Source organism: Ochotona curzoniae, unplaced genomic scaffold (genome assembly GCF_017591425.1).
Source record: "Ochotona curzoniae isolate NIBS_2020 unplaced genomic scaffold, NIBS_Ocur_1.0 contig_3622, whole genome shotgun sequence".
Taxonomy (NCBI): Eukaryota; Metazoa; Chordata; class Mammalia; order Lagomorpha; family Ochotonidae; genus Ochotona; species Ochotona curzoniae.
Genome location: NW_024465926.1, coordinates 23,469,904 through 23,489,508, shown reverse-complemented (window position 1 = coordinate 23,489,508; position 19,605 = coordinate 23,469,904). Strand labels below are relative to the sequence as shown.

The 19,605-nt window shown below is 45.4% G+C and overlaps 2 protein-coding genes across 4 annotated transcripts in view; one reads left to right on the top strand and one right to left on the bottom strand.

The window, feature by feature from the left end:
• RPGRIP1L (RPGRIP1 like) overlaps nucleotides 1-14,523 on the bottom strand; it is a 93,979-nt gene extending 79,456 nt beyond the window's left edge. The window contains exons 1-5 of one of the 3 annotated variants that reach the window (XM_040982701.1): nucleotides 14,467-14,523; nucleotides 11,533-11,624; nucleotides 9,009-9,153; nucleotides 4,615-4,913; nucleotides 164-266 (exon numbers count right to left, since the gene is read on the bottom strand). In XM_040982701.1, coding sequence (XP_040838635.1) covers nucleotides 164-266; nucleotides 4,615-4,913; nucleotides 9,009-9,153; nucleotides 11,533-11,617 — 632 coding nt within the window. In that variant the 5' untranslated portion in view covers nucleotides 11,618-11,624; nucleotides 14,467-14,523. Of the gene's footprint in view, nucleotides 1-163; nucleotides 267-4,614; nucleotides 4,914-9,001; nucleotides 9,154-11,532; nucleotides 11,670-14,466 lie in introns of those variants that run through there. The other 2 variants (XM_040982702.1, XM_040982703.1) reach the window with 2 other exon arrangements.
• A 256-nt stretch (nucleotides 14,524-14,779) lies between these two features.
• Nucleotides 14,780-19,605, top strand: part of FTO (FTO alpha-ketoglutarate dependent dioxygenase) — a 372,891-nt gene continuing 368,065 nt past the window's right edge. Inside the window, exon 1 of the mRNA XM_040982698.1 lies at nucleotides 14,780-14,879. Within this exon, the coding sequence (XP_040838632.1) occupies nucleotides 14,835-14,879 (45 nt within the window). The 5' untranslated portion in view covers nucleotides 14,780-14,834. The remainder of the gene's footprint in view (nucleotides 14,880-19,605) is intronic.

Here is a 19,605-nt window from a genome sequence, read left to right as displayed (position 1 = left end):
ATAATACCTATTTGTCACCATTCCACAAAACTCACTGTATCTTGGTGACTAAATTATTTATACATAACTAAATTTTGTTTAAGATAAAGAAAAACAAAGGATTTTTTAAAAACAAATCGTCAATAAACAAAGTTCTAAAATGACCATGAAAAAGAATACATACAAATTTCTTATTTCTCCTCTGGCTTCGTCAAGTAAACTGCTGTCATATTTTGTAAGCATGGGTGGTATGGTTCCTGTTACATCTGCATCTTGGAATCTTATACCTAGGAGTAAAGTCATAGAGTATGATTAGAGAAGTTAGAAAGGAAGGTCCTTGATTTGCTATTAAAGGGAAGCCTGTAATACAATAAATCTCTTATGAGGGACTAATAGATGTATGTCCTATAGTGGAGAGAACTGGAAATATACTGCCCAAAAGGAATATTAGATCCCAGCTATCTGCAGGCGTTACATAAAATGCAGCAGTAAGCGGGCCCGGCGCAGTGGCGCAGTGGTTAAGGTCCTCGCCTTGCACGCCCGGGATCCCATATGGGCGCCGGTTCTATCCCGGCAGCCCCGCTTCCCTTCCAGCTCCCTGCCTGTGGCCCGGGAAAGCAGTCAAGGACGGCCCAAAGCTTTGGGACCCTGCACCTGCTTGGGAGACCCGGAAGAGGCTCCTGGCTTCGGATCGGCATAGTATCGGCCCGTTGCGCTCACTTGGGGAGTGAATCATCGGACGGAAGATCTTCCCCTCTGCCTCTCCTTGTCTCTGTATATCTGACTTTGTAATGAAAAGAAAATAAGTCTTTAAAAATTTAAATTTATTTTTAATAAAAAGTCAATTTATAGAGAGGAGAGAGAGAGAAAAAGATCTTCTGCCCACTGATTCACTCTTTTTTTTAAAGATTTATTTTTATTATTTTTTTATTAGAAAGGCGGATATACAGAGAGGAGGAGAGACAGAGAGGAAGATCTTCCGTCCGATGATTCACTCCCCAAGTGAGTGCAACAGTCGATGCTATGCCAGTCCGAAGCCAGGAGCCTCTTCCGGGTCTCCCACACGGGTGCAGGGTCCCAAAGCCTTGGGCCGTCCTCGACTGCTTTCCCAGGCCACAGGCAGGGAGCTGGATGGGAAGTGGAGGTGCTGGGATAGAACTGGCGCCCATATGGGATCCCGGGCGTGCAAGGTGAGGACTTTAACCACTGTGCCACCGCGCTGGACCCTGATTCACTCTTCAACTGGCCACAACATCCAGAGCTGAGCCGATCCAAAGCCAGGAGTCAAGGGCTTCTTCTGGGTCTCCCGTGCAGGTGCGTGCAGGGTCCCAAGGCCTTGGGCCATCATCGACTGCTTCCCAGGTCACCAGTGGGGAGCTAGACAGGAAAGTGGAGCAGCCAGGACATGAACCAGTACCCATATGGGATCCCAGTGCATGCTAGGCGAGGACTTTAGCCACTAGGCAACTGCACCAGGTCTAGTAGGACACTTTTAAAGAAAACATTACCCAAGTACTTTTAAAATATAATTTTTCTTGGTACTAGCATTGTAGTAGGTTAACCTAAAGTATGTGATGCCAGCATCCCATATGGTGCCAGTTTCTGTCCCAACTGCTCTGCTTCCAATCAGAACTAGATACCTCTGCCGGCTCCTGGCTTCAGCCTGTCTCAGCCTGGCTGTTGCAGCACTTAGGCAGCGAACCAGTAGATGGAAATCTTTCTCCCTCTCTGTAATTCCTTCAGCTAAATAAAGGAAGCTTTTAAATGCACAAAATCTTAACAAAAAGAGTTATATGCAGTTTTATGAGAACGGTCTCTTGGCAGGGCTGGCGAAGTGGCACGGTGAGTGAAGGTGCCACTTGGGATGATGGCATCTGATAGTGGAGTGGCGGGCCGAGTTCTGGCTACGCTGTTGGTGATCTAGCTTGCTGCTCCTGTGCTTCGGAAGGTGGCCGTGACGGTCCAGGGCTCCGACCTCCACTACCTGTGCGACCTCCTGACCTCAGCCTGCTCTACTGCTGGCTACTGTCTCCATTTGTGGAGCAAACCAGTGAATGGGAAGCTTTTCTCTCTCTGTTTTTCAAATCTTTAAATAGGTAGTCTCGGTGTTAAAAATAGCACATATTTTGAATTATGAATCACTTTACATTTATAGAAGTGAACTGGACGCTGTTTGTGGTCAGAAAGGGCCTGGGATGTTCACGAGCTCATTAACTTCAGCCCAAGTCCTGCCTTAAATGTAGTTTCAGGGCCCGGCGTGGTAGCATAGTAGTTGAGGTCCTCACCTTGCCTGCACTAGGATCCACTATGGGCACTGGTTCATGTCCCTACTACTCCACTTCCCATCCAGCTCCCTGCTTGTGGCCTAGAAAAGCAGTCAAGGACAGCCCAAAGCCTTGGGACCCTGCACCTTCATAGGAGACCCAGAAGAAGCTCCTGGCTCCTGGCTTCGGTTTGGGCTCAGCTCTGATCACTGAGGTCCCTTGGGGAGTGAACCAGCAGGTGGAAGATCTTTCTCTCTCTCTACTCTCTATAAATCTGACTTTCCAATAAAAAGTCAGTTGTGCTCAGGAGCACTCAGAATGATAGTAGTCCTGTAGCTACAAAACTGTTTCATGGAAAATAACAGCAACAATAAAATCAAGTAAGAAAGGCAGTAGGCCACATCACTAATCAATGCTTTGTGTAACGTCAGTGTCCTGGACTCCATACAACACAGGACAAGTGTGTACAAACATGATGGGAAATGGAAGCTATGCAACCCCACGTTTCACAGATTCTGATGTTCTATGGTTTTGCCATTTTCCTATAGAGAAAACCTTTCATTGGCCTCTTCTATTCAAACAGCAAGGAACTGTACATTAGCTTGCTATCTTAATATAAAATTTGGGCATCATGTTTATGCAGCTAGAAAGGCCACATACATCTGGAATGCTCTTTTGCCTAGTTACAATCCTAGCTAGCCAAGCTAAGGTCAGGAGAGCAGAAGCGATTTTCCAGTTAGAATGTCCTGCTGCAGAGCTACTGTCTCCTCACCTCCGACCTGGTCTGGCATTATTATCACTCCATTTTACAGATGGGGAAAACAAGGCCGAGAGGTCAAGTGCTCTTCTCTATGGCAGACAGCTTATTAGTGGCAGGGCGTACTGCCTGATTTATTACTCGTTATGCGTTCTCTGGTTACAGTCAGAGTTTCCGGAATTGCACCCAGCTGGGGGGAGCAGCCACGGCTGTCAGCCTACAGCTGCCTCCTGCCTCTGTGAAGGGCTTACTGACTTCAAAGCAATTCCAAGTACGGGAGAGATAGTGTGAACATTTTGCTTTGGAGGAAAATGAAAACAAACTTTTCTCCCTTGCTGTTCTTGCGGTGTTGTTCTTCCTCTTCACCGAATGAGAACTAACGTTTTCCGGGATTTTTTTTTTTCATATATCTAAAAATGTTGGGTCTTTTATGTGAGTTTATTCCAAAGAAAAATCAGTTAGAGCCACAACTTCACTGCTTTCCCTAGCAACTGAAATTAAGAAACGTTACTTAAAATCTTTACTTTTAGGTCGGTTGTGATTAATTTTGCCTGACTGTAGGGTAAACTGAGAGTTTTTATTAGAAATATTTAGGGGCTACATTGAGTGTCGTCTACGCCATTGAATCGCTTTGCAACCTGGACATGTTTTACGCTATCTGACCTTTGACCATTTTTAGAGATGAACCGTTGTGGGTTATTTATGTTAACATTATCATTTTATGCGAAAAGAAAACCGAAGCTCAGAATGATTAGATCTGTCTGAGGACACCAGTTAGTAAGTGCAGAAGCAAGAATTCAACCTTTGAAATCCCTGGATATATGCACATCCCACTGTCTTGAAACACTGTAAAAGACGTGTGCAAACTTTGTAAAAGATCTTTAAACGAAGAATTTCCCAGTGAATGCTTGAAATAGCGTGATCAGAAAATTCGTTCATTTCTGTACTTGCCTGAGTCAATGTGATTTGTATTTGGAATATTAAAAAAAAAAGTCAGTCAAATGTAACACGTTTTACTTCCTTTTACACGTCTCTTACGTCAGGATGAAGAGCTGTGTTGAATGGTTTGCTAAAATAAGCGCTAGTGATCAGGTGACTCTTCAGTAAAATGATGTCATGACAATATTACGATTCTAAGAAAGAGCAAGTTGAGGCCAGTGTCGTGGCATCGAGGGTTAAGCCACCGGTCACTGCCTGGGATGCCAATACCCTTTATGAAAGGTGCTCTGCTTCTGAGCCAGCTCCCTGTAAATGTGCTTGGGAAAGCACTGGAATACAGCCCAGGAGCTTGGCTTGCTGCACCCATGAGGTAGACCCAGAGCAAAGCCCTGCTTCCTGCTTTTGGCTTTGGCCCAGTTGTGGCCATTCTGACCATGTGGGGAATGAACCAGAACACAGAAGATCTGTTTCTCTGTATCTCTCTGCAGTTCTGTTTTTCAAATGAATACAATAATAATTAAAAAAAAAAAAGACAAAAAAGAAAAAGCAAGTCAAGAAGCTATTTTTCTTTGTCTTTCGGACAATATTAAAAAGTGGTAATGCAGAAATAAAACTCTGTGAATGCAACAATACAAAACTTCAATTTAGGATTTAAGGTTGGGGTTGTTGTTTTACCTTTCCTGGGGCTTTCTTGCAAACCTGCACTTTCATTTGCTTTTCTACGCCCGGTGTTAATACGAGACTGTATATAGCTGTATGGAGTTTGTCTGGAACTCTGGATTTGCAGTTGCTGTTTGGCTGAAATGAGTCTGTTTTTGAGGACTTCATTTTGCCTTTCAAGCTCATGAACTTTCTCTTGCAGACGTTCCATCATTTCTTCCATTTCTACATCCCGTCCCAGCCGCTTGGGGCCGCCACCAACCCGTTCGTATCGTTTCTTGTCATTAACTAGTCGTATTAACTTGGTGGCCATTCTAGGAAAATAATAAAAAGATGAAAAGGAATGTGAGAAGTCAGCATAAAATGCATTCTGTTGAAAGGAACATAATCACTGTGAAGACTTCAGTGCAGAACCTGAATAATAAATTTCAGGTTTGGATGTAACTATTACTGCCTGTGAAGAATCCTTTGATGATAATTGAAACCACTGGGCAACAATCTGCTTTATAGCACTGACAAATAACAGTTTCCTAAGGCTTATCATTTAAGGTTAGTAAAGGGAGGACACATATTTACTCCATATGTTCCTGAGATGCAATTTTTAACGCATGACCTTATATAGGAATGCTGCATGCACTTGAACGCTGTTACAGCGTGTGGATGTCGTGGGTTCTATCTGGGGTCCACAGTAAGCTAAAACTTTTTAAAAAGTCTGTTAAGATTGGCGGCGCTGAAGCAATATATTTGTAGTTTCTCTGGCACTCAGAAATGTAAATTTAAAAATGTTAAAATATATACAGAGAAAGCAAAGTGAGAAATTCAAAAGGAATCAAAATACACCTTGGCATGTTGCTTGGGGCTCAGGAACCATTCAGTTTAATGACAGAAAATAACCAGATGCAAAATGTACCATTTTAATGCTACTTTGAAATTTACACATAAATTGTGCTTCTGACATCATAGGTGTTTATACCTCTACCTTTGCTTCTTTTAAGTTTTGATAAAAACTAGTTAGACAGAACAAAAGACAGAAAGGGCACATGGGGGTGGTGTAATATACACGCACGGAAAACATGCCTGACAGTGAATGGAAAAATCTTGGCAGGACAAGAAAGAAAAGGTGGCTTTGATGAGAGACACAAGTTCAAGACTTTACAAAATTGGTCGCACATCTTCAATAGCTGATTCTAGTTTATAGTGAATCTATTTTTATAAAGACCCAGACAGGAGATTGAAAATAAAAACACACTTCATTTTTCTTTACATGGGGTTTGCTTTATTTTAGTACGGTTATGGACAGAAGCTTTTACTTAAGAGAACAAAAGTGAAATAAAAAAATCCTTAATAGCTTTGGCATGTCATAGAACAACGTTTTTTTCTCTCTTATTTTTTTTTCCCCCCTGGCTTCAGCAGAGTCCTCTGTAAAAGCGGTAGTTAACACATGTCTATCTGGTCTCTGGCTACCCAGCCTAGAGCATGTGGCACGGGGAGAACTACGCATAACATAATCAGCTAAGATTCTTTTCTCTTTCCCTTGAGGCATATCCATTAAGCATGCTTTATGAGGGATATAGGATAATAAAAACCACGATCCAGCAGTACCACAAATATCCTAGTAAAATAATCAATGGATTAGTTCCTTTTCCACCTAATCCAGAGAATGATACATCGCGGGGGGTGGAACTTCACCAGGTATGGTGCTCTAGGCGAGCCACAGACTCTGCCTCAGCCTGGAGCAAGTGCAGGGTCCTGGGCCCGAAAGCAGGGTTCATGCACAAATGTAGCAGTCAGCTAGATGAGTTTCCAATTGTTAACCTCAATGTTCTGCCACAGAGAGACTTGCACTTGGAAATAGAGATTACAATCACCAGATAGATTTCATACGGAAAGCAGTCATCATGTAAGAAAAACAAACGAGCCCAATGCCTAAGGCAAACAAAGCGCATTTATAGTCTTTAGACTACGTAAAATAACATTCAGGCAAGCTTCATCAAGAAATGCCATGTTTGTACCTGTCCAGTAAAAGCAAAATTTTCCATCCATTTTGTGATTCTAATGAATCGTTCAGTGCTTTCCTAAGTTTGATCTCCTAAAGTTTTGAAATGTGCTTTATAAAACAATCTACATTTACACTAAAAGATGTGACACCAAGTATCCCTTAAGCATGAGTTTAAAGTGAAGCTGGACTAGATCGCTGTTCAAGTGTGAGACTCAGAAGGAATTTAGGGATTTGGTTCATAACATTCACCTGATGACTTCTCATACAGCTGAGTAAAATAAAATCCCAGGGTGTTAAATGGTTTACACAGCCCACAGCCTACTGGTATGATGGATAACAGGACACACACATATAACTTGATTCCTCAACCACTACTTTTCCCACTATATGGTTCATCACCAAGTTGTTTCTCAGTTTTCTGGCTAGGACACTACTACTAATGAGGTAAAAGCTACGAATGTAATTCTTTTATTGACCAATTAGGTTACTATTTAACGGGTCCGTGCCTTCCTAGGTTGGCAGATGTGTGCCACTGGTCAGGGAGAGGAAAACGGGCAAGTGTGCACATCTTGAAAATAGCTAACTCAAGGCAAGAGGCCTGTGCCCAGCACTTCTGGGACTGCTTCAGCAAAACTCACACAATAGTAACTGCCTGAATCACTTCTTTAGGATAAATTTTTTTAAAAGATTTTATTTTTGGGCCCGGCGCGGTGGCGCAAGTGGTTAAAGGTCCTCGCCTTGCACGCCCGGGATCCCATATGGGCGCCGGTTCTATTCCCGGCAGCCCCACTTCCCTTCCAGCTCCCTGCCTGTGGCCCGGGAAAGCAGTCGAGGTCGGCCCAAAGCTTTGGGACCCTGCACCTGTGTGGGAGACCCGGAAGAGGCTCCTGGCTTTGGATCGGCATAGTATCGGCCCCGTTGCGCTCACTTGGGGAGTGAATCATCGGACGGAAGATCTTCCTCTCTGTCTCTCCTCTCTGTATATCCGCCTTTCCAATAAAAAAATAATAATAGTAAAAATAAATCTTTAAAAAAAAAAGATTTTATTTTTATTGGAAAGTCAGATATACAGACAGGAGGAGAGACAGAAAGAAAGAACTTTCGTCTGATGAATCACTCCCCAAGTGGCTCCAATGGCTGGAGCCAAGCCGATTAGAAGATTCGAAGCCTCTTCTGGGTCTCCCATGCGAGTGCAGGAACCCAAGACTTTGGGCCACCCTTGATTGCTTTCCCAGGCCACAGGCCAGGAGTTAGATGGGAAGCAGGGCCGCCAGAACTAGAATTGGTGCTCTTGTGGGATTCTGGCTCGTCCAAGGTTAGTACTTTAGCTGTTAGGCTACTGTGTTGGGTCCTAGGACAAATTTTAACATGGAACAAAGCTTATCTTCTTTCTTCAATGTCTGTCTCACCTTTTCTGAAGCCAAGAGTATGAATATTCTTCACATATTCATACAACAAATGTGACTGTGCTTATTTGTTTTTAATAACATATGTGCAAATGATAGGCACAGGAGCTAGTGCTGTGGCACAGAAGGTAAAGCAGCTGCTGGCATCCCATTTGGGCACTGGTTCGAGTCCCAGCTGCTCCACTTCTCAGCCAGCTTCCTGCTAATGTGCCTGGGAAAGCAGTGGATGATGGCCCAGCTCCTGTGGTCCTGTTCTCATGTGGGAGAACCAGAAGCTCTGGGGTCCTGGCTTTGGCCTGGCATAGTCTTAGGTGAGTGAAACAGTGGATGGAAGATCTCTCACCATCTCTCTCTCTCTCTGTAACTCTGCCTTTCAAATAAATTTGTCAAACAAAACAAAACAAAAACCAAAAAACTAGACAGACAACCAAGAGAAGACTACGTAGTCCCAAGAAATCATTCTTGAACAACGGTTTTAAATATAAATCCAAAGCAACAATATATTTCTTCAAAACAGCACAGTCTTTGAAATACAGAATCTAGGCTAACCAGAGCAAAGTTAGGTAAGTTCCAGTGACTGATACTGAAATTCATAAACCCCAAATCTTAGGGAACATACAGTCTAACGAGTCAGAACAGTTAACTACTTTCAAAATATTTCACTGCAAATCAAAACACTTGAAAAACTGTTGGCCATTTTCATTAAACCATAACTACTGCATACCAAAAGTTATTTATAGCATTGATACACTCATGGTACTCTTTTTTTGTTATCACTTTTCTTTCCAAAAGCAACTTCAGACACAATAAACATTCATTATTTTCTGCTTATTCTTCTCATTTGCAAGATTTTCCATTTTTAAAAACTGTTTGTTTTCAATCTGACTTGTTCCAAAAAGATTCTAGGTGGGGTTCTTATCAAGAAAAACCAAAACATATTCATCAAACTTTGCAGACTCAAGTAAAAAAAAAAAAAAGAAAAGCAAAAAGCTTTTTATCATAACCTTTTGATTTTATCCTCTTGCTTGCGGGCATGCTGTTTAAGTAAAATGTTCTCATCGCGCAGACGCAGGAATCTGTCTTCCAGCTCCTCCCGACTGACCCGTGCCACTGCCTGCCGAGATCTCATCGCTCGTGTTGTGGAAGTTTCTGAAAAAATGTTAAGGTGATTAGAATGGGATTAATTAGAATAGTTGTAAAAATAATGGAGGATGATGAGCACTATGGTTTCTGAAGCAGTCTTTCCGCCTGCCCTGCTTGGTGATGCACAACTAAGGCTGCTTTAGAAACTGTCGGGGCGTCAGTGAGAAGTAAAATCTTTCCTGTTTGTACTTCATATGCTCTGCTATTGATACTCGTACAACGCCAGGCATTTGAACAACCATCCACTAAAGTAGTCTTTAGTTACACTGATTCTGTGAAGCCTTTGATTTTTTTGAGTAAGCTGGTCTTGCCTGCATCTTTTTTTTTTTTTTAAAAAAAAGCTTTTTATTTTATTTCTGTTAAGAAATTCAGATATTCAGAGAGGAAGGGAGACAGAGAGGAAGATCTTCCGTCCGATGATTCACTCCCCAAGTGGCTGCAATGGCTGGAGCTGCACCAATCTGAAGACAGGAGCCAGAAGCTTCTTCTGGGTCTCCCACATGGGTGCAGGGTCCCAAAGCTTTGGGCCATCCTTGACTGCTTTCCCAGGCCACAGGCAGGGAGCTGGATGGGAAGTGGAGCTGCTGGGATTAGAATCAGTGTCCATATGGGATCCCGGCTTGTGCCAGATGAGGACTTTAGCCACTAGGCTACCACACTAGGCCCAAGACTTTAATTTTTATGATAAATATTGTAAAAACTAAATTACAAACCAGAATATCTTGTTTTAAACAAAAGCAACAGTTGTTCTTTAAAAAAAAAAGAAAAAAAACCCTAAAACAACATGATTAAGTGATTTGGCGCAATAGCCTAGTGGCTAAATACTCGCCTTGGATACACCAGCATTCCATATGGGTGCCAATTCATATCCTGGATGCTCCACCTCCCTTGCAGCTCCCTACCTGTGGCCCTGGAAAGCAGTGGAGGGTGGTGCAAAGCCTTGAGACCCTGTACCCATGTGGGAGACCTGGAAGAAATTCCTGCGTTCCAATCACCCTAGTTCTGGCCATTGCGGCCACTTGGGGAGGGAAACTGCAGATAGAAGATCTTTCTCTCCTTATCTCCTTCTCTCTGTATATCTGCCTTTTCAAAAAAAGAAAAAAAAAGTAATACAGTAAAAAAACCCTACAACACCTACAAGAAAATGGTTCTCAAAATTTTAATAGCCATTAAAAGTTGAAGCACCATTTCTCAGTAAGATATCACACACACATATATTGAAATGATTTATTTATTTATTTTTGAAAGTGAGATATACCGAGAGAAAGAGAGCTAGAGAGGAGGATCTTCCATCTGTTGATTTGCTTTCCAAGTGGCCGCAATGGCTGGAGCTGAGTCAATCTGAAGACAGGAGCCAGCAGCTTCTTCTGGGTCTCCCGTGCAGGTGTACGGTCCCAAGGCTTGGGGCCTTCCTTGACTGCTTTCTCAAACCATAAGTAAGGAGCTGGATGGGAACCGGGGCCTCCAGGATTACAACCAGCACCCACATAGGATCCCAGTGCATTCAAAAGAAGGACTTTTGCCACTAGCGTACCGTGCTGGGCCCTATCACAGATCATTTTAAAGAACTTGTACATGATTTAGAATGAACGTCAGGTATCTTAGACTTGGCACTGTGCATGTCACCGGAAGGTAATTCCATTTCCACTAATCCTCCAATAGAAAGAGAACAAAGTGACAGAGATTAACCTCTTCTTGTGGGTTAGTGAGAACAGTAATTGAAGTTAGACCAAAACCTCCAAGATTAAAAGCAAAGCTCATGTGTACTTCTCACTTTTACCAATAAAGTGTGTGTAGTCAAATTTATCTCCTTTCAATGAGGAGTACGTTCATTGGCCATTTCTGTGAGATAAAGGCGGCTCATTATACGGTACTGACTAGAAGGCAAAGAAAGCTTTCTTAGTGAATTAAGCTCACTAGCAGATGCAGCGGCCGGAGAGCACGGCTGACACCCGCACGTACAGAAACACAAACACAGCTCTGCATTCTTCAAGTAATGCTTTCTTCATAACAAAGTGCATATTGAGTTTCAATATGAGGAAATGTTTTCATGGGGAACGTGACTTCAATCAGCATTTTTGCGTGGAAGTGGCTCGATACTCTTGTCGTTTCTATGGACGTGTGGAATTTTCAAGAGATGTGGAACAATCCTGGATCATGACAGAGGGGGGGTTTTACATGGGCTATGAGCTGTTGAGAAGTGACGCATGCAGTAAAATATCATATGTGTTCTGCAGTCTCCATCTTCTTGTTTTAGTCCAATCGGAGAGCTACACAGTTACCGAAAAGGCTCGGTTTCTATGAATATCAGAAATATTTAAAAATTAAAAGTACAGAAATTACTGATGTGAGTGCCTATGTGTAATGCGGAACAGCTGGTCTTACCCTGGAAGCCCTCCATCCTATGGAGGCCTAGGCCCGTGTCTTTCACGGGCAGATCTCCAGCGGTCTCATCAGTGGGACCAGACATGGTCGATCTGTGGAGAGAAGAGAAATTCAAATAAACTCTTTCCAAGATATTCCATTAACTATGCCCTGGAATGTACCATATAAAACCAATAAGGGACTAGCACTTTAATGGACATCTTATTGCCCACATGTGGCTGGCTGAAGAAGATGAAAGCTTCCATTCTAAAGTTATACTACGCTCAATCACGGAGACGGTCCTCCTTTCAACAGTTTATTTCCTGGAATTTGCTTAGGAAATGAGGTAAGATTATCATTTTGCCTTCCATCTTCTTACTCTTCTATCTGTGGGGGAGCGGCGTGACAAACACCAGTGATGCACCTCAAAGTTAAGAAATATCCCCTCTCCAGAAAACACTCAGGCCAGCAACTTTAATTCATTCAAATGCTCGTCCCACCCCTTCCCAGCGGGTCAAGACGCTCACCCCCTGTGGGTTTCAGCTCACCAAGTGTGAATGGGAGGGATCTGTAGTGCTGAAGGTAAGGGGCTCGCTCCCAAAGTTTTTGCACATATGCCTGAGACGTCAGTGTTACCCAAGTATCGCTTTTCTGCTTTGTGGAAGAGCTTTCACAGATACGCCAACTGGGTGGGGGCTGCTCGGAACGGCGGCCTTTGCTGCCACTGAGGCCTCACGAGGCCCGTGGGTTGAACCACCTTAACACGCAGGCTGTGCACTTCCTGGTGGCACAGTTAGTTTCTGTTGTTAGATAGTTACACTATAGCAATTTTATTCCTGCATGTCGATGTGACTGGGTCAAGTGTATAACCACATCAAACCAAACCCCAGGATTTTGATCTGCCTAGAAAGACACATGCAAATACCCTAAGCCAAGGGTCTCAAGCTCTAGAATGTTAGTTCTAGAATGTGGATGGCAAGGAAGGGAGCAACCCCGCTTTGCCTTGATAATCCTCCAGACTGGCACAGAGCAAGCATGGGCTAAGTCAGACAGACGGCCGTTGAATGAGCCAGTGAGTGCCCTTGTACCACAGGGCTTGCCAACTCAGAGATGGCTTCCAAAATTTGGTGTGCATCTGTGGATATGCACTGTGAGGAAGAGAGGGGGCCCCGAACTTTTACTGTGACTCAAAGAAGATTGACAACCACTCTATTTTCCTGTGATGAAAACTGCTAAAAGACTCTTGGTTGCCGGAAGGGTCCATTGGAGGTTGCAAGTTAAGAAGTTCTGACCCTGTCCACCTGTGAACAGGATTACTTCTGCACGTGAGGATAACAGTAGTGGTGATGATGGCGCTAACATTGACTGGCTGCTTCAGTATGCGCTAGGCATGGTGTTCCACGTGAATATGAAAGAAACATTTGACCACATTCTTGTGAATGCTACTTGGCCAAGGAGAAAGGTGAGTGACAGATTAGCTGTACTGAGGCCACACACCCAGCTATGGGTTGTCTGTTCCAACCGGGCAAGAGGAGGTGTCATTGGCACCTACTGGGTAGCGGTCAGGGATGAGGATAAACCAGCTATGGCTTCCAAGACCCACAACAGGGAGGCATCTGGCCCCAGCTGCCACCAGGGTGGACGGTAAGTGGCTGGGGACAGGGAGCAGTGCTTTTCTGTCACCAACCCACGCCATCCCTCCTCACTTCGTTCTTATGGCTCTTCCTCCAACCTCCCCTTCAGCCTCGTGCTGCCCCTATTAGCTGGCCTCTTAGCTTGTTCGTGTAGGTAAATGTTAGAATAATCAAACTGCTATGTTAGAATGATAGTATATTAGAATTCTAGAACGGAATGTTTTTTGGGCAGTGTGAGATTCCTTTGTGCTGAGTTACTGCTTCTTTGCTAGGCCAGGAGGCACCTGGACTTTGGGAGGATTCCGCTTTAGCAATCAATCTGTTCTTTGCTGCCCTGCAACCTTGGGACTAACCCAGGTGCAGGGGGGCAAGGGCACAGCTCGTCTCCGGTCCCAGGAACAGGAAGAAGATAAGGGTGTGAGAATGGGATGTGCCATAAAGATAATGGGTATGGGAACCGAACAGACTGCCTGTGCCTGAAGGCCATAAAAATGAACACGTCTAAGGTTGTTACTTTTGATGTATTTCCCAGCCCAAAAGGGCCTATATAATCTTCTGTCTTGGGCTAGTTCAGGGTCGGTCTGCGGCTTGACTGGCCTGTGTGCCCCACATGCAGTCTGGCCCCTGCATGCTGGCACAATAAACTCTGTTGTTTGCATTAGCAGCGAGACTCTCCGTCGTTGACTAGCTTGCACCCCGACATCCGGGGGCTTTAGCCCGGACTCTAACATTCTCAAATGTCAATTTTTCCAGAGAGGCTTTCCCTGGCCACGCTATGCAGCTCGCTGCCATTCTTCACGCGTATTCCTTTCCCAGACTTCGCCTCTCTCGGAAATCACATTACGGGCTTAGTACTTCCCGCCTCCACTAAGGAGACTGGAGGAGGAACGCGGCCGGGTTCGCGGTGGGCAGTGAAGCTAATGTTCACTGAGTGATAAAGTCAACTCCAGGCTCTGAGACTAGAATAGTCAACTCGGCTTCAGCCCTTGGGGGTGGGGAGGATAAACAATGCTAATTTACGAGGCCCACAAAGGGTCAGTCAGTCAGGACAAACACCTGAAGGAAGTGCACAGGGACAGCGATTCTCGGGTACGGGTTCCAGCCGCTCAGGCTGGTTGGGATATAAAATTTCAAATCGCTCCTGGGCGTGGGGTAAAACGGCGGGCTGTGATTCAGGCCCTCGGATGTGGCGGTGCTTTTCATGAGAGCGCGGGTCCAGGGGCTTCCGCAGGCCGCACGGCCGGCCTCGGAACGGCAGCCCGTGCCGCAGAGGAGGGCCCGCCAACCGCCGGCCACCCCAGTCCTGTCCCGGGGTACTCACCGCCGCTCGCACCGCCGCTAGCTACCGTTGCTATAGCGCCCACGGCGTGTCCAGCGCCTGGCCGAGAGGAGCACGGGAAAAACATGGCCGGCTATGTTGCCCCCTGGGAAGTGTAGTTCTTCCTGCGCTCCAGGCCTTCTGCTTACTGCGCCGCGGACTACGCTGGGACCTGGGAAATGCTCCTGCTTTAAACCCCGAGGTGCTCTTGGGCGTCGCCGCGGTGCATCCTGGAAGATGTAGTTCTCTGGACTCCAAGGACGCACGGCGGCAGGCGGGAGCAGGATTGTGGGAGAACTACAAGCAGGAGGCGGGGTCCGGAACGAGAGGGCTGCGCGGCTCGCGGTGGCGAAGGCGGCTTTGGTGGCAGCATGAAGCGCACTCCGACCGCGGAGGAAAGCGAGCGCGAAGCTAAGGTATTTCGGTCGCTCCACAGCCTGGGGGTCTTCGTGCGCTGGAAGCTACAGCCAGGGCAGCGAAAGACGTTGGTTAGATGGCGGCAGGGTGCACGATGTGAAGCCAGGGGGTGACAGGGCCTTGTATGCAGGTGACCTGGAAGGCATGGGAGGGGGCAGTTATAAACTCGCCAAGCCTGGGCTGCAGGCCGAGTCCAGCAGGGACGGTCAAAAACCGGAACCCGAGACACCCGTGTCCTCTTGCTGCTTCTGCACCCACTGCTTGGTTCAATTTGTAGCCACCGTGGTGCCTCAGTTTACCGGATTCTCCAATGGCTGGGCCTTTCATTGCCTCCTGGTGTGCGGGGCTGAGATCTGCTGCCGTGAAATGAGTATCTGTGCGGTCAGATGTGTGGATTTGGAACAGTTGTCTCAGTGGCCAGCTGGAGCTCTGGGGGTGTAATGTGCCCTTTTTCTTCTCCAGCCGTTCGGTGGGAGGACAGATACTGTAGCAAACTGTCCAGAGAGCGGTTCCTGGGATCCTGGCCATAGCGATGTGCTAAAAGCATTGGTTGTGTGACAGACGCTGTGTTAGGTGCGTCTTTGTGTCATTTAGTATGGTCACAGTTGATGATTGCAACATGGTGGTTGTTGTATCCCGCTGCTGTGTTTTGCAAAGGAGTCCAAGCGTTTCCTTTTTCCTTCCCTCTCAAAATCAGATCTTGTAGATGTGTCTTGTTATATGTGGAAGTCCTTGCCTTTGCTTTTCATCTCCGCTGTGATGGGCCAGGCTGTCTTTCTCTCTTTAATGGGCTGTTGGAATAGCCTTCTTAACGGACTACACTTTATTTTTATTAAGATACATGTATTTATTTGAAAGACGAAGGAGAGAGAGAGAGTGGGGGGAGGGGGGAGGAGGCGGGAGATAACTTTTGCATCCAGTAGTTCACTTTCCAGGAGATGGCGGTGGCTGAGGCTGGGCCGGGCCACAGTGGGAGCCTGGAACTCCATCCAGGTCCTAGGTGGTGGCAGAGCCCTGAGCTGCTTTTTCAGGGACTTGAGCAGGGAACTGAATTGAAAGTGGAGCATCAAGACCTCCCATGGTGCTCTGGGCTGTCAGTGTTGCAAGTGGAGGAGTAGCCCCCTGCACCACAACGCAGTCCCCTGAGTGCACTCACTTGATGATCCAACTTGACTCCTGGGTTCCTTTTCTCCCTGTAACCGCACAAGCAGCGTCCTCTGCTGCGGAATGTGGTGTTTCCAGAATTCACACCTGGCTGTGTTCTTGGCCTCCCTCCCTGCTCTGGCAGCCACCTGTTTCAGTCTTCCCCAGCCTTCAGGTGCTCTTAGGGTAAAGATGAACTTCACCTGGCCTCCAGGCTGCTGCATGATCTGGACCCCAAGCACTTCCACAACCTGCTTGCATCTACTACTGCCTTCTCTGCCTTCTCTCACTCTGGCCTTTTTAGGAGGCTTTCCTTGCATTTGCACTGGCCCCAGGGCCTTGGCACATGTTATGCAGGCCAATGTTGGCAGTAAGGATCAGTGGTGAATAAAGGACACAGTTCTTGCACTTACAGACCTGAGGCTTGCTGAGTGAGTCTGTTTTAGGGCAATCCACCTAGTGATTTTCAACAGACCATGTCTGTGATGTAGTAGGGTTGTGGCAGCTTCAGGACTTGAAGCTTTGCTGTTGAGTCTGCTTGTAAGCTGGACAGATGGCTACAAATGGTTACAAGCTGTGGATGGACATGCGCTGAGGAGGCCCTCAGGTTCAGGCTGCCCAGTACAAAGAAACAGTTCAGTGTCCCGCACTGCCATGCCATGATGCCTTGGTCATCTTTCAGGTGGATTTAAAGTGCAACTTGATGTACTCTGTAAAAATGAATGAAGCATCTGTTATTTGCCTGACCCTGAGATTGTAATTTTTTTAAAATTCTTTTTAGCATTTCTACTGCAAAGGAGCTCCCCCCATTTTCTGCTTCTGTAACATGTTGAATTGTAGTTTGTCGTTCTGTTGGCTTGAAAGTTTTTTCTGTGTATGTGATTGTTTTTAAAAGATTTATCTTTATTGAAAAGGCAGATTTACAGAGAGAAGGAGAAACAGAGAGAAAGATCTTTCGTCAGCTGGTTTACTCCCCAAATGGCTGCCATGGCCAGAACTGAGCTGATTCGAAGCCAGGAGTCTGTTCGAGGTCTCCCACATGGGTGCAAAGTCCCCAGGCTTTGGGCTACCCATGACTGCTTTCCTAGGCCATAGAGAGAGAGCTGGATGGAAGTGGAACAGCCAGAAAAGGAACTGGTGCCCATATGGGATCCCAGTGGATGCAATGCAAAAATTTAGCCAGTAGGCTATTGCCCCGTGCCCCTATTTTATTTTTCAAGGATTTATTGATTTATTCGAAAGGCAGAGTTACAGAAAGAGGACACACACATACACATGCACACACACAGTTGCAAGCCCCCAAAATAACCAGGGATGGGTCTGGCTGAAGCTTTATCCTTGTCTCTGACATGGGTGCCAGGGGCCTAAGCACTTGGGTCATCTTTCATTGTCTGTCCCCTTCCTTTCTTTCTTTAAAAAAAGAAAAAAAGCTTTATTGAGCCGTCAATGTGTATAAATCAGTGGTAATAATGTATGTAGAGTTTTGTAGCCATCACAATCTTATTTTGGAACATTTCCATCATGCCTGAAATAATCCTTTTGTTCACTTGCAATTGTTTTCCATTTTCCCCTCATTCGTAGGTAACTACTCATTTACCTTGCATTTGCTACATTTGCCTTTTTTGGGACTCTTTCGTACACAGTAGTAGTACTGCCTTATTCATGGGTTTCATTAATTGTCGTTTGAAAATAGTATGGAGATTTCTAGGAATAAGTAATTCATAAATTGTAAGTAACTTTTACTACAGCATATTGTTTTTGTTCTATTGTTTTTTTTTTTAAGATTTATTTTTATTGCAAAGTCAGAAGTACATAGAGGAGGAGAGACAGAGAGGAAGATCTTCTGTCCGTTGATTCACTGCCCAAGTGACCACAATGGGCAGTGCTGAATCGATCTGAAGACAGGAGCCAGGAGCCTCTTCTGAGTCTCCCAGAAGTGTGGGTGCAGGGTCCCAAGGCTTTGGGCCGACCTCAACTGCTTTCCCAGGCCACAAATAGAGAGCTAGATGGGAAGTGGAGCGCCCAGAATTAGAACCGGTGCTCGTATGGGATCCTGGTGTGTTCAAGATGAGACCTTTAGCCACTAGTTCTTGGCGCCAGGCCCTTGTTCTATTGTTAATGTTATTACTAGTCGTTATTGTGGTTAATTTTTTAAAAATATTTATTTATTTATTGGAAAGTTAGATATACAGAGAGGAGGAGAGACAGAGAGGAAGATCTTTTGTCCGATGATTCACTCCCCAAGTGAGCGCAATGGCCGATGCTATGCCGATCCGAAGCCAGGATTCAGGAACTTCTTCCGGACATCCCACATGGGTGCAGGGTCCCAAGGTTGGGCCGTCCTCGACTGCTGTCCCAGGCTACAAGCAGGGAGCTGGATGGGAAGTGGAGCTGCTGGGATTAGAACCGGCACCCATATGGGATTCTGGCGCGATCAAGGCGAGGACTTTAGCTTCTAGGCCACGCCGCCGGGCCCTATTGTTAATTTTTTGCTTTGTCCAGACTATACATTTTTTTTTTTAGCAGGTGTATCAGTATAAGAAGAAAGTATAGTGTGTTTTAGAGCTGGGTCCTGTCTGTGGCTTTAAGCATCCGCGGAACGGCTCAGGACACAGTGGAATCATAAGATATGTGGGTTTTCGTGTTTGGCTTCTTTCACCTGGTGTAATGTTTTTAATGTTCATCCATGCTGAGACTTATGTCAGTACTTTTTTCCCTTTTCCCCCATTGGGTAGTATTGCAGTGTCAGGACACATGTTTTGGTTATCTAAGTCCCCAGTTGCTAGATGTTTGTGTTGGGTCTGCTCTTGGTCTGCTATGAAAAATGCTTCGAATTGTTGCATCCTACTTTTTGTATGGGTTTTTTTTTTTTTCATTCCTTTAGGAGGATGCTGGTCCTAAGTTACAGCCGGGTGTAACATTTTACATAGTTTGGGGAATGAGCACAGAGAGGTAGATCCATCTGCTCGTTCATTGTTGAAATGCCTCTAAACCTGTGGGACTGGTGGGCCCGTGCCTGAAGCCAGGAATGCGGTCTGGGTTGGCCATGCGGGAGTCATACCTGGCTTTGTTGCCTTCCAGGATCTGCACTAGGAGGAACACGGCCAGGAATTGAACCCAGGCCCTCACATCTTAGCTGCCAGGCTAAAGGCCTGCCCCGGTTGAACATTTTAAGAAACTCTCAAGTCATTTTCCAGTGTGCGTTACATTCTGAACAGCAGTTTGAGAGGCACAGTTTGTGTACGTCTCTGTCAACACTTGTCATTGTCTGTCGTCTTGGTCATCGCCGTTGGAGTGGATGTGAGCAGTAGCTTCCTGTGGTGTTGAGTTTTATGTCCCTGAAAGCCAGGTGATGTTTGGTATCTTCCCAAGTGCTCATCACACACGTGTATCTTTTGTGAACTATTTATTCAGAAGCTTGCCTGTTGAGTTTTTCTATGTTCTTACTTAAGTTTTCTGCTTTTTGTATTTTCTAGATATGTGTCCTTTGTCAGCTGTCTGTACTGCAAGCCTCTGTTATTCTTTAGTTTGTGATTTTTATAGATTCATTTTATTTCTTTTTATGATTCGTGCTTCTTATGT